The sequence below is a fragment of the Fringilla coelebs genome (genome assembly GCF_963513975.1).
Source record: "Fringilla coelebs genome assembly, chromosome: 5".
Lineage (NCBI taxonomy): Eukaryota > Metazoa > Chordata > Aves > Passeriformes > Fringillidae > Fringilla > Fringilla coelebs.
Window position 1 is genome coordinate 46,722,341 of NC_140033.1, and position 24,195 is coordinate 46,746,535.

The window sequence follows — 24,195 nt, forward strand, 5'->3', positions numbered from 1 at the left end:
TTGATGCTGTGCTTATTTGCCTTCCACCCTCTTTAAATGTGCAATATCTCCTAATTTGTTATTATGCCACACATGATAGATAGCTAGGAAAATCATCTACCCCTCAGTTGTGTTTGGGTTACTCTTGGGATTCAAGAGATGTGTGCGGATTCATTTCTAGGTCCTGCAAGTCAGCATATCAAAATATTTCTATTCCTTGGGAGCATTAGGAGCCTGTCATATGGGTGATGCACATACAAAACATGTATTTAATACAGCCCTACAGTATCTGAACTTCAGTGAGAACTTCAGAAGATTCTGTTGCTCAGACAAGTGTGGTTATCCATGGTGGCACACCAATTGCTGCTGCTACTTAATGATTGAAGTTCCTATTCTGCTAGTGTCAAGCTTTCTGCTGAGATGGAGACATTTCTCTTTCCCTGATTCTGAAGCTGCTGCCTAGTTGTGTTCTCCTAGGAGTTTTTTATGCTTTCCTGTAGAAATCCGAACTACTGTTTGGACATAAAAATGTTCTGTTCAAGGTTATGCTTGAGCTACCCAGGATGTTTCCTGATTCATGTTCAGGACGTCCAGCAGCAAATAGCTGTACAGAGAAGAAATATCCTGTCTGATTTGCTACTCATCTGATAATATGCTCTGGGTGTGGCTGGACTTGGCAAGAAAGAACCTGATGAATTTTGACACTGTTTGCTGTAGTTTCCTTGGACCTTCAGGAGCCTTACTGAATCTATGGAAAACCATTAATGCATTTCTTGCACAGTATCAGAGAGCAGCACTCTTGCAAGTTTTGCCTTGCATAGTATGGGATGTGGAGTAGGAATTCATCTTTGAAAGATTGGATTGTGGATAGGACAATCACTTGATGTAGGGCAAGCAGTATATTTGGAACTATATCTGTTATACTGGTGCACTTTTCTTCCCATTCCTACCTGAGCTCAGTGATTACTGAGATGACTCACTCTTTGCCCTGAGTAGTCTTTTTTTCCTGTATAAACCCAACATTTTTCTTCTTTCATTTACATGATTGATTAATACAGATTTTGAGATGCTCATTAAGTGTAAAATTATTCTGCAGCTCAAAAGTCCTCATATGTAGATGTGTTAAAACACAAGATAATAATTGGCTATAGCAAATCTCAAGTGACCTTACTAGTTGGTCATTGGTGTCCATCAAGTACATGCTGAAATCTGTATAATGTATTCAGTGTTACCTCTGAGTTAACCGAGTAACTAATCAGAGTAATACTGAATATCTTTGAGAAATGTTCTTCAAGGGTAACTTGAGTCCTTATTGTGTTTTCATGTTAAGGACACCTTTGGCTACTGCTCAAGTATTATAGACTTTTAAATTCCTTTGTGATACTGAAACACGTTCCAGAGGACTTGATGTTTGACTGTGAGATGCCATCTGCTCAAGTCAACTGTAGCATATTTGCAGAAGATATCTCACGTGTAGCATAACAATGCTGAACTTTAAACTGAAGAATGGATTTTGATTTGTTTGGGGATGTACTCAGAAGACTATTAGGTCTGAGCACTTGGTGGCTCTTTGAGTAACATCATGCAACTATGAGGAAGATATGCTTTTAACCTAAACATTTTCATCTGTTGTAGATTTTTTATCAGGTTATTTAGTCTGACAACTAGTTCTGTACTCTTTTCATTAACACAAGACAGTCAGGAAAAAGTTAAATTCATTTTTGTTGGACTTGGACACTGAAAGCTTTGGTTATGGTAGTACAAGCAAAGACCTTAGCTCAACATATTGGTGAGCTTGAGCTTAGCTTCTTTGTCTTAAGTATTTGTCTTAATTCACATCTCCCGTACTCTTCTCTTTTTTACTTCTTGGTGTTTAGAAACTCTCTTTGTTTGAGACACGTTCTGTGCACTTGTTTTTGTGCTTAGCATTGCTTTCTGTGTACAATGTGGAATTGCACTTTTCAGTCTAAAAAAACTGTGGCAGGTAAGGAATGTGGGACTGCTTTGAGGAGTAATCTGGGGCAGAGGACAGTGCACTGTAGTCTGCAAGACCCAGCTAAAATAGTGCTTTTATAGCATGAATACAACAGTCTTTCTAGGTAACTGAGGATACTTGTACTTCTCTGTGTACTTCTGAGATTAAAATATATGGTGTTATATCTGTGAGGAGTTGCAGGGACAGAGAGACTGAGGTTCAAACTTGTACATAAGCATGACAAGAATACTGTCATTAATTGTGTTGAAATCGGTCTCTTCACTAGAAATTAACCATGTAAACTTTGAGTAGTATGATGACTTTACTTAGTGGACCACTGGAACTACATTTGTATTTTAATTTCTTATCTCAGAAATACTTAAAGATACTTAAATGTCTTGAGTACATTTAAGTACCAAGATCTGTATCAGAAATAAATATAAAGTGCATGCTTTCATCCTGCTTACACTAAGCTCTTGTTAGTGAAATTATAACAGGATGTGTTGGCTGTCATGTTGTAGCTGCTTGTAATGTTAACAAATTGACTAGGCAGCTGGGTTAGAATTTGGTTGCCCAAATCAATATTATGTCTATAAATAGAAGAATTCCATGTAAATATGGGGAAGTTTACCTTTCCCAAAGGACTGAGTATGCCTCTATAATGTGGGTGGCCATAATAATCAGATCAGTGTAATAAAGAAATTTTTGCATTAAAACACTATGATTAATGGTTTTCAAAGGTGTTCTTTCTTACATGGGTTGGTTTTAATGCTGTTTGTTATGTTTAGCCATATCCAGAAGATCCAGCAGTGTACAAACCACTCTCCCAGGAAGAGCTGCAGAGGATAAAAAACGAAAAGAAACAGAAACAAAATGAGAGGAAACAGAAGATATCAGAGAATCGCAAACATTTGGCCAGTGTACGGGTTGTACAGAAGAACCTTGTCTTCGTGGTAGGGCTCTCTCAGCGCCTAGCAGATCCAGAGGTGAGCAGTTCACCCTTGCAGATATTGCTCTTAACTTGATGCCATGAAACATTGGAATATTCTTATGTTTCTCTGAAGGATACAAAATTAAGCTGTGTTGAAAAGGTTTGCTGCTATGAGGCCCCCACTTCTTAAGGGAACTTAACTTCCTGCTCCATAATACCCTCTATAAGTGTTTGTCTCTGTTTTAGGGAGTACAGGTGCTCTGTGAATTTTTTATTTTTGTGGGGGAGAGGTTGTTTTTTGTTTAATAATGGGAGCTTGGTTTTAAGCTAAAAATAAGCATAAGGACTTTTCAGGTACTCATTTTCCTAGGTTGGATCTGCTGGCACTGTTCAGCTATGTCGTGAATCACCAATTCTAAAATGGGAGCTTGGTTGGATTACGAAGAACTAATTTACAGTATCACACAAACCTGTAGGGATAGAAGAAAAAAGCTAACACTTATACTAGGAAGAACCATAAGGATTATGTCCTTAAGAAGTTGGGGGGGAAAAGTTAGTAAGAGGAAGACCCCAGAAAAAGTTGGCCTACTACTCTGCATCATCAAAAACTAGGTTTTCATTTGAGAAAACTGATTATATTTAAAACCTTTATTTACTTCCATCATCAGTCATAGGTGCAGGTGGCCAATGGAATAAGTGCTAATGCATAAAATTATCTTGAATTGGAATATGGAGGAAATGTACTACAGGGTAACATAAATGTCTTCAAAATTACATTGCCAGATTAAATTCACTTTTCCAGAGTAAATTATCTGGAGAAGTCTCAAACAGAAGTGGCTGTTTTTGAGGTCTCAGAGTGTGGTCTGTATTTTGCTAGACTGTTAAAGAATAAGTGTAAAAAGCTGCTTTTAGTGAAGGAAGAAAAAAGCAAGGATAAGAAGGGAAGAGAAAAAATCAAGTTAAAACTGATCTGGTGTATAACACTTCAATAAGTACTGAAATATAGCAGCAAGTATTTGCAAGCAACTGTCAGCACTGGCTTGGGGCTATTTTACCATTGAAAAATCCAATATGAATTTATTATTGAAATTTAATTTCTTTGACCAGATGGAGGATTTGTAATTAAGAGAAATAGTAGTGAATACAGTGGGTTTCTTTTTTTTTTTTTTTTTACACCTCAGATAATTTTACACTGAATACTTTAAGTTAGGAATGGGTTTATTTGGGGAGGTGGGGATGTGCTGCACAAGGTGTATTGGTTGCAGTATTCTCAGTGACATACCAGAATGCTGCATATAGCACAAGGTGACTTGATCTTCAGAAACCTAGCCTGAGAGAGAAGCTATAAAAATATACGCTATATTCAAGTTTTCTACTTATGCAGGCAAAAAACTCCTTCATAAATTGAGATTATGTGTAATGGGAGCTTGGCTGCTATGTGCTGTTTCTGGAAGTAGGTCTGTGGGTCACAGTGAAGTACAGGTGGATCCTCTTCTGTTGTTGTGCTCTTAGGAGAATTGTGAAGGCTGTACTATCCTATTGTACCAGGAGTATAATCTGCAATATGCTTAGGTAAAAGGGAAGTTTCTTCAGGATTGTCATTCTCTTCTGGAGTGATGCCTTCAGAGTGGGTGTAGTATGTTTCAACAGGGTGTAGACCAAATGAAGAGCAGTTGGAAGAGACCAATGAATGCCTGGTTATTTATACAACATACCCTGTAGTTCCTTGGGATGTTCCCAGTGTGATGCTGTTAGTTCTTGAAGGCATTGATGCTTGCTTGGGAAGGGAGAGGGGTAGGTTAATTCTTGGATCAGTACAGTTCACCTGCACTATCCAGTGCCAATATGAAGATGGAGCAGAGGAAACAAATCTTCCTTTATAACCTCTCAGGTTATTTTCTAGAACTAGCAATGCCCTTATTTTGTCTAGCTTCAGTCTGAGCAGTCAGTACTTTGTACCTTCTTCCATCACAAAAATGGGAAAAAATGGCTTTTGGTATAAACGTCAAATACATTGGCACACAGATAATGGTTATGCAGCAGAGTTGCTTAATATGCTGGTGATGTTCTTGATTTGCACAGGATCCCTAAATGATGTATTAGTACTAACTGGTTCCTGGAAGGACAAGATGAGTACTTTTTTCCTTTATGGATGTGATAATCACTCATTCATTTCAACATGTTACTGATTCCAAAGTGTTTTGTCTTGTCTCTAGAAATTTTCCTTTGTCTTCCTTTACTTAGTCTGGTCTTTGGAAAGCCTGAGGTTATCTTGAGCTACTTGGTTTACTCCCTTTTTTTTTTTGGAGTGTGGGGCATGGCAGTCAGGATTCAGCATTTTATACCTAGGAATTAATATAGCTGAATGCATCTTTAAGGTGTATGGTTATTTGGAAATGAGAATGAATGTGATTTTTATTTTTTAAATCAAATTATAAAACAGGTGTATACAGGAACTTCTTATGCTGAATGGGATATATTTTGCCAGGGTGGGATTTGGGTAATCAGAGTACTGAAAGCATTTTTAAAAATACAACATGAAATGTGGATATTTGTCATTAAAGTTCTGCAGTGACAACATACTTTGTATGTTTTTATGTGGGAAAACAAATCTAAGTCTTTGTGCTCTTCTTTTAGAAGAGACCTGATTTTTATTAGTTAAGGGGTTTAGCTGCACAGTCTCTCAGAAGAATCAGTACACTTCTGTATGAATTATAAGTTTACCATTTGAACTTTCTTTTCTTGTAGGTTTTGAAACGACCAGAATATTTTGGGAAGTTTGGTAAAATACATAAAGTTGTCATTAATAACAGCACATCATATGCAGGCTCACAGGTAAGTCAGAGGTCTTTGTAATTTTTTTTATTTTAATTCCTTTAGAGAATGCATGTGTGCAGAGTGATTCTAGGGCTCGCTATTTCTGATTAAGCAATAGGTAAGAGTGTAAGAAAAAAAGGCCTTGCAAAAGTCAAACTATCATTAAGTTACTGAGGCATTTTCCAACCAGACTCTTAAAGCTGGATGCAAAATGCAATGTAGAAAGATTGAAAATAGGGAGACAGGATGAGAAACTTTAAAGAAGCAGCAATATAGCATTTAGTCACTAATCTGCATTTTGGGGATAAAAAGTTTTTTAAGAATTTTTAGAATGTTAATGCAATGTCCTCTGATGCAGTTCTTTTCTTCATTCTTTATGCATCGCAAATGAGTTTTTATGGCTTCTACCTTTTTTGTCAGTTTCTTGTTAAAAACATCAAGCCCTGAATATACCAGTTTATTAAGTGATGGGCTAAAAAGGTGACTTAATGATCAGATCTGTCTGGTGAAAGGAAAACAAGTAAATAGTGTGTGTTTTCTTCCTAGGGTCCAAGTGCCAGTGCATATGTAACCTACATCCGGTCAGAAGATGCCCTCAGAGCCATACAGTGCGTCAATAATGTGGTGGTAGACGGCAGAACACTTAAGGTAGTAATATTTATATGTTCTTGCATATATGTTCTAGAACGTTAATGTCGGGGATTGGCATACAATTTTGTTTGTATTGGCATTTGGCTTCTTTTCCTGGTATTAATTTCAAAATGGAAATTCAGTGAGCATCCAGCCAGCACTTTTTTGGTGGGTTAGCAGATAACTTCTTAAAACAAAGTTTGAGGCAAACATATGGACCTCCTCCCCATGCTTATAGTGGCTTTTTGTTGTATAGCATAACAGTACAGTGTGAAAGCCCACAGTTTGCTTTTACAGAACGTTTCTGTAGTCTGTACACCACACCTCTCAAAAGCTCCCTGGGAAATCAAAGGGGTTTTTTTCCTTTTGGTGTCTGTGTAAACAGGTCTTCAGGCTGATTTGACCAAATTGGTGGCTATAGAAAATCTAGTTACTACTCATTTCCTGACCCTGCTACATGTCACCTTATGATTATACAAATATTTACTGAGGCTCTTACTTAGGCATTTATTTAGATTAGGGTGCATTTTTATTTTCATCCAATTATCTCATCTTCAAGAATATATATATTTCTTACAAATGGACTTCTTATTCTGTCTGCATCAAAAATGCATTATGATGGAATTTCAAATCTTGAGGTAATTTTTTAGATATATCTTTATCTTATATGGTTAAAGGCATTCTTAACCTCCAGTACTTTTTTTTTTCCTTCAGGCATCATTAGGTACAACAAAATATTGCAGTTATTTTCTAAAAAATATGCAGTGTCCAAAACCAGACTGCATGTATCTACATGAGCTAGGGGATGAAGCAGCCAGTTTCACAAAAGAAGAAATGCAGGTAAGTGTAGTGAATGAAAAACACATGAAATGTGCCACATATGTCTTACTGTTGATGATTTAGTCTAGTATGTGTCATGTTTGCTGAATGTTATGGCAGTGATGAATTTTGAAATCCAAAAGGTGATTAACCAGTTGGATATTGCAAAGAACAGTTAGCTCAAGTTTTTTCATTACATGCTGCTTTTAAAGTTTGAGAAGTCCAGTGAGTGTTCATGAGGCAAAAAGATGGAGATAAACTCTTAGCCAGGAATTCCAACAACATGAGCTAACTGCTTTTCCTTTTTTCATACTAAAGTGAGGTAGTGTCATTTTAGATCTCTATGAATGAAGTTAGTTCAGATCTGGGTTTTAATTGTAAAATTCGTGTGCAGACAGTTTTCATGAATTGACTCTTGTGCCGTGACTGACCATGCTGTCTGAATCCAAATAACCCTCCTAGCCTAGCATTTAGAAACCATTGGCAAATAAAATGTTGAGGGTTACTATAATAGTAAAAAAAAAATCCCAGCATCGTTATGTGCTATCTCAACATCAAAATTCTTATTGTCTAGGGTAGGGAACCAAGTAGATGGATAGCTTTACTGTCTCAAATGTGGTGCATTCTAAGCAGACCATTTTTGGTCTGTCTCCATCCTTCTACATGAGGTGTGGTAAAGCTGTTAAACTCAAGTATGCCAACCTTGTGTCCATGCTGTCATTTTTGCATGTGGTCTGTCCGTGAAGCAGAGGGTCCCCACCCTTAGAACCAGCACAAATGTTGTTCTAGTAGATTTTTTTTTTTTTGTTAGGCTCATGTAAGCTGGAGAATAAGGAAGAATATCCATATCTATTAAATACTTTCCACAAATCATTTCTGAGGATTTCAGCAGATAATTGCAATAGGAGAAATTCAAGGACCAACCAAGCCCCCTTCCCTGTATGTTTTCCTGTATTTCTCCTATTACCTAGATCTGTTACATATGCATGTTTGAGGGTATGTTCCCATCTAGTCTTTTAGTTTTTTATAGACCTGTCAGCCATGAATTTATTTAATCCATTTGATGCTGTCACAAAAGACTTAAAGGGTTGGCAGTAAGCCCCAGAAATTCACTAGCTGTTTTGTTAAGTGCTTTCTTTTGCCTGTGTGAAACTGTGAACTAGTTAGTTACGTCAAGTGTCCCTTAATCTTAGCTTTGGAGTGCTTGCCTTTGTGATATGGCAAAACTTGATCTAGTCTCTCCCAGCTTTCTCTGCAAATCATAGTTTCTGGTCCTTTCAACTTCTTTTAAAAGCAGTTGCTCCATTTCTGCAGTGTCTGTTGGCCTTCTCTATATTTTCTAGCTGTGTCCTCCTTGAGATGGAGAGCTCAGATGCATGATGTGGAGGAAGCCAAGTTTAATTTGCCAGTTTTCAATGTGTTACATGTAGCATGATACATGCTTTTATTTTGTTTTAGTTTATTTGAAGTGGCCTTCTTGGTCATGCCTAGCACATCTTTTGTGGCTAGTGCATAATCAACTAACAGTTTCAGAGCTCTGTTGGCAGCAATCTCAGCATCTTTTTTCCTGAGCTGTAACAGCCAGTTCACAGATCAGGAGTGGGTTACTATGATCTAGACTGCTTTTCCCTTCTTGTGTCATCTGACATGTCCTTGGTGAAGCTTATTTGCCACCATTTGCTTATTTACCGATTTCTCTGGGATTCCTTTAGAGCTCCTCATTGTAACGTGGCGGTTTATTACCCAAAAGTTTGATATTGTCAGCAAAGAACTTGCTTTTAAGTCCTTTCTCATGCATGCTGATGGTGTTGCATAGAACTGATGCCAGTCATCAGTCCTCATTGCTTGCTTCTGCACTCTAAGAGCTATACTTTGAACCGCCTTCAATTCACACACTCTTCCATGGCAGATTAATAAATAACTGGTGTGAAACCTTATCAAAAATGTCTTCCTTTAAAGTTTTGTGGAGTCTCTCTATTTATGCTTACTGACTCTATGTAGAATTTGTTAGTGAAGCAGGGTTTCCCTTTACAAAAGATATTCAGATTCAATCCCAGTGGCTTGAGTTTTTCCATGAACTTCTATTTTTAAGAATTATTGTTATGGTTATTATTATTACCTTGTAATCTTTGGAAGGATGGAAGTTTACTTAGCAGCCTGTAGTTCACAGAATCTTTTCTACAGCCCTTTTTGTAGAAGCCAGTGGCAAACTGTCAATCATCTGGCCTGACTCTTAGTTAAAATTGATAGGCTGTGTACCTTGGTCAGGATTTAATTTTCATGTGTGAGTTTCTTCAGATGTTGAGTGGATTTTACATTATCTTGGTGACTTACATCAATCTTCCTTCCCTATTCCTTATTATATTGCTTCAACTTTTTTTGAATTTCATATTGCTTTCTTAAAAGTAATTAGAAATTACACACCTACTAAGTACATTGTTCTTTAGGTGTGCCAGCTTTTTTACATTTGTGTGTCAGTGATTTTCCAGATCTGTTTAATGAGATTGAATGTTCATTGCTTCAGACTTTGACTCTGTATTTTTAAAAAACGTTGTCAATGGATGGTTCAATTCTAGGTTAAATAATTAATAGATCTAAACATAGTGGCAAAATAAAAAGAATTGGTAGAACTCCAGGAAATCTAGGAAAGTGAAGATGGGAATTTTAGATGGGTTGGAAATGCCAAGTTTGGCCTCTGGGTTGTCTGCTATAAATTAAACACAATTACTGCAAGCCTCTTTATAGGATTTTAATCTTGTTTCTTTCTTGCGTTGGTGTGGCAAGTAAATGAACTTAAGACTGACCTCTGATGTACCTGACTGTGATAGTCAGTCTTTAGTCACTGAAGCAAGTTGAGAGATTCAGAGAGGTTTCTTCTTACTCAGCTGCTTAATGTTTGCAAATTGTTAATTGTGCAAATCTGTGCATCAGCCTAGTTGTTACAGTCATAGTGGATGGTGAAAGAAGCATTTCCAGGGTGCAGGGTATCTCAGGTTTGCATTTAGTTGAGCCATACTGTAGAATCACACTTTTTCCTACTATAGGTAGCAGCTTGGGTGTGCACACTGACCAAGTGTGTAAGATGATGCATACACCACATATTTAAATCCTCCTTGAGAGGTGTGTAAGTTGACTATATAAGGACACATTCAGGATCAATCAGTAATGGAGAACTGGAGAGTTAAGTAGCAAAAGAATGGACTCATTGATAGGGTTTGACCTGAAGTATTCCAGTGAGATATGCAGTTGGACTTCTACAGCCATCCATAAGGGAATGTAGTTTATCAACAGTACTGGTTTTTTCTATTTTGTCTATTCATGCTTAATTTATTTTTCAAAAAAACCAAGTTATATTTTTCCTTTAGGTTGTAAAATTTTTCTAGGGGTATGTCCACATTACCTGTGCATTAATTCCATTCTTGTTCCAATAAAATAGTAAGGAATTAATGTTACAAAGAGTTAAAATTTATATGTACAAATAGCGTGAGTGCTTCTAAATCAATACTGAAGATGTGATAGATCATAACTTTGGTGTTTCAGACTTAAGATTCAGAAGGCCTGACCATAAATCTTGGCACTTGTTTCCTTTGCTAGGGGACATCTAGTATCTGGAAATGGTAGAGAAAAGCTATTGACAACTTCAAGTTCACTGTTTTATTTTGTATCTTGATTCAACTCATAACAATACTTAACTTGCAAGTAGTAATTCTTAGGTTGGAATGTTGTAACAACCTACAAAACCATGAATGCTGATCTTGAATTTCAGATGTTGCTGTAAGTGTTGGGGGTAGGTGTAGATCTTGCTGGTTTTGTTTTTTTGCATTAAGCCACAGAATGTTATCGGCAAGCTAGACTGAAAAATACTCTCTTCCTCTCTTGCCATATTCTAGTACTCTGGAGTTGAATTGGACCTCCACAATTTCTGAAAGCAAGAAATTGTTCTCAGTTGATTCAATTAGCTGCAAGAATATTTCAGTATTTCAGTTACTGAAAAGAATGATTTATCAGTTATTGCTTAGAATATGCTGTTTGTCGTGTCATACACCTCTGCGATTTTATTAAGCCAATATAAAATTGCTTTCATTTTGGAAGAACTTGTTGTTTCAAAGGAACTCTTTGTTCCTTCCCATCTTCTGAAAAGCTTAGTATGGTTGAAATATGAAATGCAGACTGCATTGGAGATGTCACTGTTTGTGATTTCTATGGTATGTTTGTGAAGCTCTTGATTAGAACTGAGGAGCAAGTTCTAATAAGGTTGTAGGTGCTTTTCTGCTTTAGAAGTCTCAAAAAATTATAAATTGTATAAAGAGGTGATTTTTAGGCAGACTTTAGAGCTGTTGAGATTACATCTGTGCTGAGAATGAGAAGCACTGTTTTGAGTTTGACAGTGAGTGAGCTGGTAAGTTGTAAAGGTTAAACTACTAAGCTTTGGGACATATCTGTGGGCATATTATATATGTTTAAAAATTATAATTATATTTTTTATTCATTCATGGTGAGTTTCTCTTCCCTTAGGCGGGTAAGCACCAGGAATATGAACAGAAACTACTGCAAGAATTATACAAACTAAACCCCAACTTTCTCCAGTTATCTACGGGTACAGTTGACAAGAACAAGAACAAAGTGACAGCACTGCAGAGGTACGATGCGTAAGTACTGATGCTGGACTGCCTGGTTATTCTTTCTGGTTATTCCAAAGAAAACTTTTATTCCTATTTCATCCCCCAAATTGCCTACTGTTTTTAGTACCTACTATATAATAAAATCTGATAGGTTTTCTCTGTGGAGAGACATATTGTTTAGGAGTGATATTCTGCAATTTAGTATGTTCCCTCTGAAGCTGCTCCACATTCCTCCCCTTGCCCGCCCCTGTACCAGGCAGGAGAGGAGAATTGGAGGCACAGAAGGTAAAGATCAGAGCAATTTACTGGAAACAGCAGTGAGATAAGAAAACAGCAACAATACAAAGGACAGAGGGTACAACAAAGAGTCCAATGATTGACAAGTGATTGCTCACCCCACGAAGGCCCCCAGCAGTACTGACCACTTCCTCTGCTGGGCCATGCTGACCAATAAAAGAGCCCCTCCCCAGAAAATTACTTAAGGTGGTATGGAATTGTCCTAGCCATGCCCCTTCTTGGCTACTGCAAAAATTAACCCTGTCCTGGCCAGAACCAGGACACATGCACCACTTTGTTCTTGAACAGAGTGTGTATCTTCAGAAATAAATGTGTTTCTGCATTTGAATCAGTAGCTCAGAACAAGGTATTCTGAAAGATTTTGTATTTTATATTTGCAAAACCAAATGCATTTGTTAAAGACCAGATGTCTACTTTCTTGGCACGGTATCATTATGAATGCAGTCTGTATTTTTATAACTGAGATACCTTATAACCTTAATATGTTTTTTTTACATCATGATTTATAGTGCAGTCCATGTATTTTTTACTATGTTGTAACTGGAGATATAACTTATTATGGCTTGCTAAAATAATGTTCTGTTGATGTAGTTTGTTCAGTAAGTTGTGGAAAGATTTTTGTCTATATGAGTATATAGTCACACAAAGATAAATGAAAGTCTGAGGTTACCAGTCCTTAATTACTCATTCAAATGTCATATGTAAGATAAAGAAATAAAAATTGTTGACAATTTTTTCCACTGCTTTTTGTAGGAGTTTGATAAAGGAGATTGGCAGAGCAGAATATGAAAGGTAGATTGCACTTCAGATGAACCTTGGCCTTGTATGCAGGGTTTGTGTTGTGTGCCAGTTCATGCACTAGGGAATTTTTCAGACAGTAGTTTGCCAGTGGCAGCATCACTGCAGAGCTGTTTAAGCAAGACAGCGGGTACTGTATCTAAAATACTGTTGGTGAGTTTGAATGAGCAGAATGCAGATCTGAGAACTGGTATTCCAGCTGGTATACAGGGACTATTTTCTTTAATTTCTGGAGGCAGTTTTGTATGTACTTTGACTGCAAGTGGTCAGGGCTTCCAGAGGGATCTTTTTTCTTAAGGACAGAGCTGCTTCTTCTTTCTCAGGCACTGGTTCAATATTGACTTGAAAAGTAAAGTATAGCAAGCAAAACAAGTACACCACTTCTTGAACTTGGGTATTGATTATTTTAAGTTTGAAATCTGAACTAATTTCAATTTGAAACCTGATTAGATTCCAGCAAAATAAATTATACCAGTGTGGGAAGAATGCACTATCTGAAACTGCAGCAAACTTTATGCCTTTAGGAAGCAATTAGGAGTTGGAGCTTGGCCAGTCTGTGGTGCTGCTAACATTTAGCACTTACAGAAAAAATGGCATGTTACTCTAAAGGCAGCAAGTGGTAATTTCTGGAGGTAATTTCTCTTGTCAGTTGAACAGCATAATCACAGCTCGGACTCTGTTCTTTGCTAGTGCCTAGGTACCACCTTTAGGGTTGCAAAGTGAATTTCCTGCAGCTGGGATTTGAACATGTTTCATTGTAGCTTTTGCACTGGTGAATGCACATTGTTCTTTCACAATTTCTACCCACTGATGGGTTCTTGTAGGATTGTTTTTGTAGGATTCATTGATAGGATATTCATATTTCTAGCAGTTTGTCACTGCCTCTGACAACTCCAAAGTGGTTCTTGTGTTTCTGGGGTGCAGAATTTTTGTTTCATAACAGAATGGAACAGAAGTTGAGCTCTAAGTAGTAGATACTTAATTATAAATATCCAGTAGTAGAAAAGAGTTTGTTAAACTCTGGTAAATGTTTTTCTGCAATTGTTTTAATTTGAAAGGTCCTGCTTGGAGACCTTTTCTTCTGGCTGAATACAACTGCTAAAATCCCCTAGGGCCATTCTGTGTACTCATCTTCTGTTATGTTACTTGATAGTCATGTGTTCTCTTAAAATTGGAGATATATTCCACATTTAAAACAGATCTAGCTTTTTTTATTTTATTGATGACATTTTTCTGAAGAACTGAAATGAGTGTTTTGGTGTGCTACCAGAAGAACCAATTATTAAGCACATACTGATATTTTAGAGAGCAGCCCTTCAGAGACATGCAGCCTGAACTTAACTAAAACAGAAAAAACCACAAACACAAAACCCCCCACCTCAAAACACACACCAATTTGTTTCTTTTCCTTTTTCCTTGGATACAAAACTGACTTTTAATTGCCATTTTAAAGTTTGTTTTAGTATAGAGATGGCTTTGCACTGTAGTGAACATAAATTTGTATATTTAAAATAAATGGATTGACAATTCTGATAATCCAGATTTCGGTTCATTTTTGTACAATGACACTATTAAATGACAGATATTCTGCTGCTGCTGTCTCTTCATTCCCTGATGTTCTGTATCTGATCAACTCATTAGCTCTAACTTATTCCAAATGTGAGCAAAGCCAAGATGAGATCTGTAGATCAGGTCAAGCTACTCATCTATGTACATATTGTATATGTAGTTGAGAAGAGATGTATACAGAATAGCAAATCTTAAAATACTGAGATTTGAGGGGAGCTACTATTACTAATTTTATCTGAGTAGAAGTAGGAAGCATTTGTGTTGCTATAAAGAGTTACTGAAATTTCCAATTAGTAAATTGACCTAAAGATGTAGAGTAAATGTTGGACCATGTAATAGGAATATGCTAACATAGGGGAGCATCAGGAAGGACATATATGTTAATTTTTTTTTTGGTGAAAGCTGCTTTCTTACAAGAAGACAGGACTTGGACACTAAAACCAGCTTCTAATAGAAGCAAATGAAGAGCTACAGGTAATGTAGAAGAACTTGAGAACACAAAAGATCTTTTATAATAAGATTGCAGGGTTGACAGCACTGTATTTGAATCCATTTGGTTGTAGACTGTATTCCATTTTGCCTTAATTTGTACAGAATGTAACTATTTACAGCAAAAACTTGGGCTTTGAGTCCTCTCTTGAACTTTTTTCAGTTCTAAGGTGCACTCTAAAATGAAATTTATTATTACTTTATAAAAGGGAAGTAATTATGGCTTTAAACTAGAAATGAAGGAAGCAGTAACTTGAACAATGTGTTTGTCTGGCTGGTCTCATGGTCTGTTAATAAAGCTGTGGACTCCTCTGTAGGTGTAAAACACAAAACTTCATCTGCTGTGGCCAGGCTTGATAGGACCTGGAATATGAAACATATATTAAAAAAGTATGACTTATAGAACTTAAAAATAGTTAGGGGCTAAAGCAAGTAATTCTGAATGAGGTGTGCAGAGGTCTGGACACTTGAACTATTGATGGCATTTTAAATTTTTATTTACATTTTTTTTCTTCTTCCTCAAACGGGCAAGTTTGGACTTTAGGATTGGCAAAGCAGCTATCTATTCAGAAAAGAAAACAGAATTCCCTGTGGTTTTCTCTCTACCCTCTCCCACTAATTTTTTATTTCATCACCTTTTAAAATCTGAAAAATAATATCCAGATAAATCTATTCTTATGGATTGTCTGGCACAAAGATTTATTTCCCCAGTGTTTACAATTTTTAAAACACTTTCTTCATAACTTGAACTCTTCTATTTTTTTTATTTTACTCTTGCCTTTTTCCAGACCCAACAGTAATAACAAAGATGCCTGGCCATCATTACAGAGTTCAAGTAAATCGGCCAACGGTTTAACAATGGAACACAGGAAAACGCCTCCTATATTAGAAAATGGCACAGACCCAGAACACATGACTCCAGATGGTGCAGACTCAGATTTCGGGTAATTGTGCTGCCTTTTGTACTTCAGACAGCTTGCTTTCTCTCTCACTGATTGGTGTGGAGGGAATGATTCTTCAGTCTCTCTGGTTGGAGAGCTGGAGACAAATCCTGATTAGGTCACAAAAAGCTGGGCTTAGTGTAGCCCATGTTAAAAGGACTGATTGGCACACTGTGCAGGGGAACCCCTAACATGAAGTTAGTAAGTGACAGTACAGGTAATGCTGAGGGGAGCAGAATAACCAGGAGATCAACAGCTTCTACAGCTGCATGGTCCCAGTCAGGGCTGAGTCCTTCCTTTTTTTCCATACAGAAGCTTCCACAAAAGTAACATGCCATTTGCTGTACATCAGGAGGTTTGTCACTTGGAAAAGCTTCAGTAGAGGGAAGTTAAATGTTAGGGCTAAAATATCTAATTTCCTTCCAGTGATGTGTTCCAGAAACACAACACAGAGGAAAGGGCTCCCCAATTACCACTCAGAGGGACAGCAGAGCAGCAGGGTCAACTGAGGCTTCTTTGTGTAGAGGAAGTAATTCATCTGCTTACAATGATCTCTTACTGCCAGCCAATTTTTTTTTTTCCCTTCTTGAGTAGAACTGGTGTCCTCTTCCACCTTATGCATCACTAGCAGTTACAATCGTAGTCTGTAGTCATGCTGGTTTGTTTTTTGTGGACCCCTTTGGGTAATAAACATTAGGCTCATTCAGAGGTTGGATGGGAAAAAAACAAGGTAAACTGCTATTATTTCAAGCAGTGGTGCTGCTGATTAGGTAGCCAATCTTCATTTTAAATCAATATTGAACCAATGCATTAAAATGGAGGGTGTTGTTGGAAGTGGTACCTTCTTGCTAGGCTGAATAGCAGTCCCATTGAGGAGCAATCAGAGGGCCTGTAAATTGCATCTCAGTAGTGATGTGCAATTATTTTTTTCCTGAAAATAATGTATTTCATGTAAATAAAAATATTGTAGTCAATAGATAATGAGCCTTATTCATTCCTGAGGGCTGGAAGTCTGTCTTGCAAATAAAGGCTCCTTAGGCAGGTTCAAGTATCATAGGCGTTTTCATCTTTTAGATTGTCAGTAAAAGTTGTCTTCCTCATAGCTTTTTAAACTGCAGTATGATGAACGTTAGCTCTGTAGGAAAAGAATTTGACTGGAATATCAGCTCTTCAATCAGAATTGATTGTGTAATGAAGAGTCTACAGCAGGCTTCTGTGCTATAGGAATTTAGAAATTACTAACCAAAAGCACTGTGTTTCAAATGGAAGAGCTTTATTCATGCTGTTGGATCGCTAAGTAGAGTATTTGTTAATCTTCACTGGAATAACACAGTGATTTTTCTTTTTTAGTCATAAGTATTTCAGCTTAACTTACCTGTTTGAGATACTCAATCAGTGCTGTTTTTTTACAAAAAAAGGTACTGATGATTACGCTTACACAGCTTCTTTTAGAATGGAGAATTGTGCTGGGTTTCAATTACTTATTTTGTGATGAGGGGAAAAATTACAAGTGGAAGAAATCTTACAAATAGTTGACCTTACTATATGCCTGTATGCAATAATTAAAGTTTGCAGCACCAAGGGCTGTTTAAAAACAAGATGTATCTAGAATCTGAAGTCTGCACCCAGTTAAAAGAAATGGTTACATATATTTTTCAACATCATGACTGTAATTTGAGTTGTATCACATTGTGGCCTTTTAGTGGAACTAAAATTCGTGTTCTTACTTCTGATGCTTGTTTGTAGAATCTGTCTATTTGCCTGCGGAGCCTGATGCTTGTGCATCTTTTCTCATGGGTAGATGAAAATGAGTACCTTGAAGTTGCAAAGCAAAGATTTTAGTGTGAACTTCAATAATACCATTTCATTAGTATGGTATTTAGCATTATTGAGGCAACTCACAAATGCCCATAAGAATCTTGAGTCCTGAGATGTGCCATTTCAGCTAAGTCACAATAATTTGTGAATGGCTTTCTGAGGTGGTTTTTTGCTGTATCTTATATTACCTTATTTTTGGCAGGTTTTTAAGCTGTGTTTTTTCCCCTTCTGTCATCTCAAACCTCAATCTTAAAGGCTGGTGGAAAGCTTAACCTGCTGCCAAGACGAAAACATTAAATTAATGTTTTATCTCTCCCAGATTTATTTAGGGTTTGTATGGAAACTGAAAACTTGTGTGTTTGGAAAATGGATCTTTTCCAGTTTCTTTACAGTAGTATCGTAGATGGAACTGACTGTTACAAAATGCTATCATAGTATAGACTCCTAGGGTTTTGTATGGCATAGATCTGCTATGAACATGTTAAAAACTTTTACTTTTGTTCCTTAAGGCAGTCCACAAGCAGAATGGAGAGTGGTGGAAAGAAGTATTACAGTATATGACAAATTATTGGAATGCTTATGATTAAAAAAGCAGTCTCATAAAAATAAGTGGACTTTTTTCTTCCTAATCCCTGCTTTTTAATTTTTGTCATAATTTTAAGGCTTTTCTTCCACTACAAAAGCAAATGTTGATTTCTTATGTTAAATACTTGAGTCTCTTACTGTCTTTTTCCTTCCCACTTTTGCAGCCCTATCGATAAACCTTCAGATTCCCTCAGTATAGGAAATGGTGACAGCTCTCAGCAGGTAAGACACAAAGAGAAATGCTCTGAAAGTAACAAGTGGGCTTGAGGACTCAATGCAACTTGCAGTTGGAGAAGCATGTATTTTCTGAAGTGTGTCATAATTGGGCATTGGAATGGGCTGTCCCAGGAGGCAATGGAGTCTGTGTCTCTGGAGGTCTTTAAGAAAAGATGGATGTGGCACTCAGTGCCGTGGTCTAGTTGATGAGGTGGTGTTTAGTCATAGGTTGGACTCAATGAATTCAGAGGTCTTTTTCCGCTCTCATTTATTCAGTGATAATTTTAAACAAAATTTAAAAATGCTATTGCTGAGTTGATTTTTTTTTTTTTTGTTTGACCTTGTGCTGAGCTATATATTAACAAACCTAATTGTAGTCAGGAGTTTTGAGGAAACTTTTCATCTGAGTTAGTGAAGAATATTTTATATATAAACTCATGTCCTAATTTTTCTCTTTCTCTCTTGCTTGTAGATAACAAACAGTGACACACCTTCACCACCACCTGGTTTAACAAAACCCAATCCAGTTATACCCATCAGTTCATCTAATCACAGTGCACGGTCTCCTTTTGAAGGGGCTGTAACAGAATCACAGTCACTCTTCTCTGACAACTTCCGGCACCCTAACCCCATCCCTAGTGGGCTTCCTCCATTCCCCAGCTCTCCACAGACTTCGAGTGACTGGCCCACAGCACCAGAACCACAGAGCCTCTTCACATCAGGTACATCCATGGGTTACATGTCTGGGTGTTGCTTGCTTTAGCAGTTGTTTCAAACTTGTACCGAGTTGTACAGAGCTTAAAATTCTGTAGAACCTAAAACTCTAGGAATTGTCCCATCCTGTGTTTTCCCCCCTTACAAATGGTTAAAATTTGTCACTTAACTGCAGATGAATTGTGGTGACCTAAGGGTTCCTTCTTAAAGAAACTTTGCAGAGCTTTCAAGCTGCATGGCTAAATTAGCAGGGTGCTTATTTTAGTTTTTCTTAGCAACATGCATAGGATGTGACATGTATGCTTTAATATTTAGTGTTACAGGTTTTTATTGAGGGGGGGAAATACATGGTATCAATATATTTTGATGTGATAATCTGTAATTCTAATATTGGAACCTGTTGTGGAGAATTCAGAATTATCTTAGTATCCTGCATAGTTATCTGAAGGTGTCTCATCTTTCTCTTTGATTTGAGATTCTGTCAATTTATACAAGTTATGTTTCATTTCTTCAGCTGAAAGATACCTGTATTTTTCAGCTTCTCTCCTATGAAATACCTTGTCATATGCAGGAAGCATTGTTTTAGTTGTAATTACATTGTCTTGGGAATGGTTAACAGTACTGAAGAACTCACAGATAACTTTGAGGGAATTGTTAGAAAATTAAATGAAACAATATCAGTTAAAAATTGAATGTAAATAATATTATATAGTTGGTTTACTTAGTGATTAGTCATTTTATGAAGTTTATCTTGCTCCTGGATATCATAATTCTGGTGCACCAATTTTGTGAGGATTAAGTAGCAGTGAGAGATAATTTCCAGGTAGTAGAGATCATAGTTAATATAAAGTTCATGGCTGTGGTTTAAATAAGAATGCAAAGGACAAGTTCTTGTTGGTCTAGCAACTCTTTATCATGGATTTTAGAGTGAAAATAGAATTGTCGATTTCTTCTCTGAAGAAAGAGAGGAAACTGAACCTTCTTACAGTGGCACACCAGGTCCCTACCAGCAGAGGGAGTTCATGTTGCGAATGAGGCCACCCTGTACTTAGCAGGTTGCTTGACCGCAATTTTGAGGAAAAATAATATAAAGATAGACCAGAATTCACTGAACCTGAATAGCAAACTCAGCACAATTATAAAAAGAAGTAGTAACTGAAAATGAGGACAAATTCTGGTAACTTTTTTTGCAACACTGCCTCAAAATGTTTAACAATATCTTGTAATGCAGTTCCCTTTTTTTGTTTTATCATTGTGTCTCCTCAAGAATTTGACTTCTCTTCATAATGGTAGACAGTAGGGGATTTTTTGTGGGTTTGAACTACTTCTCTGAGGGTCTTCCTTTTGAGAGGGAACATCCTGCTTATCTTTTTAGCATTAATGGTGGAAGCAAAATGTTGAACTGAGTAAAAACCGTATTTATGCTCTGCTTGTTCACACTTCCATGAAGTAGTATAGGGTATAGAAGGTTCTAAGGAAGTGGTCAGGGGTCTCGTTCTGCTTGGGACTATTCCTGAAAATACTTTCTGGATAAGGTTTTTCCATAGTTCGAAAGAGTGCAGCTGTGCTACTTCTAGCACTTCACCTTTAGTAGAACTCTATGACAGTTTGATGTGAAAATGGCATTCTAAGCTGATGAATGGTGTCTCTTTGGGGACTGTATAAGGTAGAATTACATGGAAGATAAGAGACTGCAGTCAGATACACAGGCTGAAGTTTTTATATGGAAAAAGGATTTTTAGTCCCTGTTCTAAATCCTGTTCCTTTCTTCTCCAACAGAAACTATACCAGTATCCTCTTCCACAGACTGGCAAGCAGCTTTTGGGTTTGGTTCCTCCAAACAGCAAGAGGACGACTTAGGGTTTGATCCCTTTGACATCACCCGCAAAGCCTTAGCAGACCTGATTGAGAAGGAACTGTCAGTCCAAGACCAACCTTCCCTTTCGCCCACATCTCTTCAGAACCCTACCCCACACACTACAACTGCCAAAGGGCCAGGTTCTGGATTCCTGCATCCTGCTGCACCCACAAATGCCAACTCTCTCAGTAGCACCTTTCCAGTCATGCCACAGAGGTTTCCACAGTTTCAACAGCATCGAGCAGTTTACAACTCCTTCAGTTTTCCAGGCCAAGCAGCTCGCTATCCTTGGATGGCCTTCCCACGCAATAGCATCATGCACTTGAACCACACAGCAAATCCCACCTCAAATAGTAATTTCTTGGACTTGAATCTCCCACCACAACACAGCACAGGTCTGGGAGGGATCCCTATATCAGGTAGGTGAATAGGGACAGTGGTGAATATGACTTAATTCATGCTCTCAGCTTCTCTGAGTAAGAACTAGAAAAGGAAATAGCCAGCAATGAGCAGTACTGTTATCTCTTGACTGTTGTACTAGGTTATGAACGGAGGGAGGAATAATGTTTTAAATAGGTCCTTTGTATGAAAAAAAAAAAAAGTAACTGGATATTTAGCCTTGTAAATGTTGAGCTTTATAAGGAAGGTGGAGTATTATGTGCCCTCTTAATTTTGTGCCAAAGCAGATTGCTATTTTGGTTCTTCAGTCTTGCCAGACTGGCTTTACTTGAGAATAGGCCCTGGAGGTGCATTGTGACTTTCACGTTGGCATGCAGGTGTTGACCAGAGTTCTTAAAGCCGTGCAAAAAATTGTAATGATGGTAACTTGTGCCAGATGTCTTGGCTGGGTCGTTCCCTCTTGCGCATAACCGAATGGCTGCACAGTAAAACATTCAGTGCTGTTCATTTCTGTACTTCAGATGGCCTTAATATTATGCTAATCTTCACTGAATGGATGCTTGCAATGTGTGTAAGAGGATTCATCCTGATTCTGAGGGCTGTGATGTTGGAGAAAAATAAATGTGCAGTTAGGCCAGTTTAGGCTGCCCTGAGTGGATTAATGGGCTCTTGCATCAAGCATTGCAACCAAGGAGCTAATTGTAACAATAATTGTCTTGATTAAAAATTTACTTCTGGGGTTTGAAGTTCTTCCATAGTTCCAATTTAGTTTGTCCCAAACAAATTCTTTTCTTGTAACAGGGGAAAAAATTGTATTACATGAATAATGAACTGCAGGTAGAAAATGTCTGTTAGCTCTTTGTAGCCTTGAGGTGCAGAAAACCGCTCCTTGAGATGTTGCCAGCATTATTTTCTTTTCATGGGGTTTAGAAGTACTAGCTTTACTATAAGAAAGTGATCTAGAAAAAAGTTAGTGGGTTTTTTTGGTGCTCTAGCACAAGAACTAATTTTGGCTGTTACTTTGCTGTACTTTATCCTCTTTGAAGGCTTGTTGCAGCTAGTGTACTGTTGTAGGGTCTTTAGGCTGATTCAAGTATAAACATGGACCATACTGCTAGTGCAAGTAATTCAAAACTTTTTGCACTGGCAATAGCCAAGTCTTAAGCTGAAAATGACTGATACTGGTTGCACAAATGAAGTTGTTTCTGGTGTGCAGTAACAAAGTACAGCATCCACAGCTGCGCTGTTGCTCCCTTTCCCCTAAACTACATACAACTTTCAGACAAACAACAGGACATCACTTTTCAACTCTACCACTCAGTTGTAAAAACTTTACTTTGAGGGGTCAGTAACAAGACTATCTTATGACCTGGGGGACCAGAAAAATCCTTTAGGGTTGAAAAAGATCTGTTCAAGTTGATTTCAGGTTTGCAAAAGTATTGCATTATTTTCATCTTGGTTAGCAGTTTGAAAGTGGAACGTTTTCTGTTTGTAGGAGACTTGTAGATCTTTTTTTCCAACTTCTGAAGAGCAGGTTGTGTGGTTCTGGTTAATGCATAGCCCAGGCCATGTGCTTCCCCCATATGTTTTCAGGTAACAGAATTGATATTTAAGTATGTTCTTTCTTTGTATGCAACTGCTACAACCAATTAATCCAAAAATATTTTTGGCAAATATCATGCTAAAACCACAATAAACATCTGCTTTAGTAACCATGGGAAGTTCTTTGTGTTGGTTTTAATCTCTTGTTATAGAAAATATTGTTAGTTGACTGGCTCACAATTAGATAGCAGTTGCTGCAGTGCAAACACTTCTCAGCTGATATAGGTCAGCTTTTATATATCTTGAAAAAAGAATATTTTGCACAAGGATATATTACTCCTTTTTCTTTTTCCTGCTGCCAGAAATCAGCCAAAGTCTCAGTTCTGGTTTGGTTTGCTGGGTTATGAGCTTATATTATTTATATTTATTTTAGTGCTCTAACTGCTTCAGAAGTACAAATAATTTGAAAGCCAGGAGATGACCTCATAGCTCTTTTCTTGCTGACTTAATAGTTTCCAGTTTGGGTTTTTTTTTAAAATCTGCATCTAGAGTACAGGTCTCTCAGTGAATCCCTTTTATTTTCTGTTTGGAAAAAATAATTCCTCCTCTTAGTTTGTTTTTAGTCTATCAGTAGCAAGTATTTAATTACTGAATTTTCCTAGTTTCTTCATGTAATTTACAGATACATGTGTCTGGTGGGGTTGGGGAAAGAAAGTGGTGTCCAAGTACAGAGAACTCATGTGTATAAGACTTTATCATACCCTAGCTGACCTGCTGGAAAGGCAGTGCATATCATAACAGCTGTTTTGCAGTGTGGAACAGTTAGTTGTAGTAGACCTGAAGTTCCTTTCTCTTGGTTTTTTTGTTAGTCCATATTAGGATATTTTAGTCAATGTGAGCAACTTGGCTGGTTCAGATATAACAGGAAAAGAAACCAAATGCAGGTGAAACTTCACATTCTGTCTTGTAGCAGAGACTCTCTACTGCTGTAAAAGCCACATGTTTCTTAAGGTCTTTGATCACAGGTTTTTACAGGATTCTAAATTTCTAAAGTAGCTAATACTCGACTAGTTACTGGTAAAAAAAAAAAAGGGTGGGAACAGGCGCATGAGTCTGTCTGCTTGCTCTATTTAATCAACCCTTTTGAAGATTTTTATTTATGTCAAAACAAGCAGATCAAATAACTTCTATAAATT

General features: G+C 37.3%; 1 protein-coding gene across 4 annotated transcripts in view; it reads left to right on the forward strand.

Moving 5' to 3' along the window:
• The window catches only part of CNOT4 (CCR4-NOT transcription complex subunit 4), a 76,608-nt gene that overhangs the window by 38,139 nt on the left and 14,274 nt on the right, over positions 1-24,195 (forward strand). For 2 of the 4 annotated variants that reach the window (XM_084206294.1, XM_084206296.1), the window contains exons 3-11: positions 2,743-2,940; positions 5,634-5,720; positions 6,249-6,350; positions 7,047-7,172; positions 11,667-11,791; positions 15,715-15,870; positions 18,435-18,492; positions 18,959-19,208; positions 20,980-21,477. In XM_084206294.1, coding sequence (XP_084062420.1) covers positions 2,743-2,940; positions 5,634-5,720; positions 6,249-6,350; positions 7,047-7,172; positions 11,667-11,791; positions 15,715-15,870; positions 18,435-18,492; positions 18,959-19,208; positions 20,980-21,477 — 1,600 coding nt within the window. The remainder of the gene's footprint in view (positions 1-2,742; positions 2,941-5,633; positions 5,721-6,248; positions 6,351-7,046; positions 7,173-11,666; positions 11,792-15,714; positions 15,871-18,434; positions 18,493-18,958; positions 19,209-20,979; positions 21,478-24,195) is intronic. The other 2 variants (XM_084206295.1, XM_084206297.1) reach the window with 1 other exon arrangement.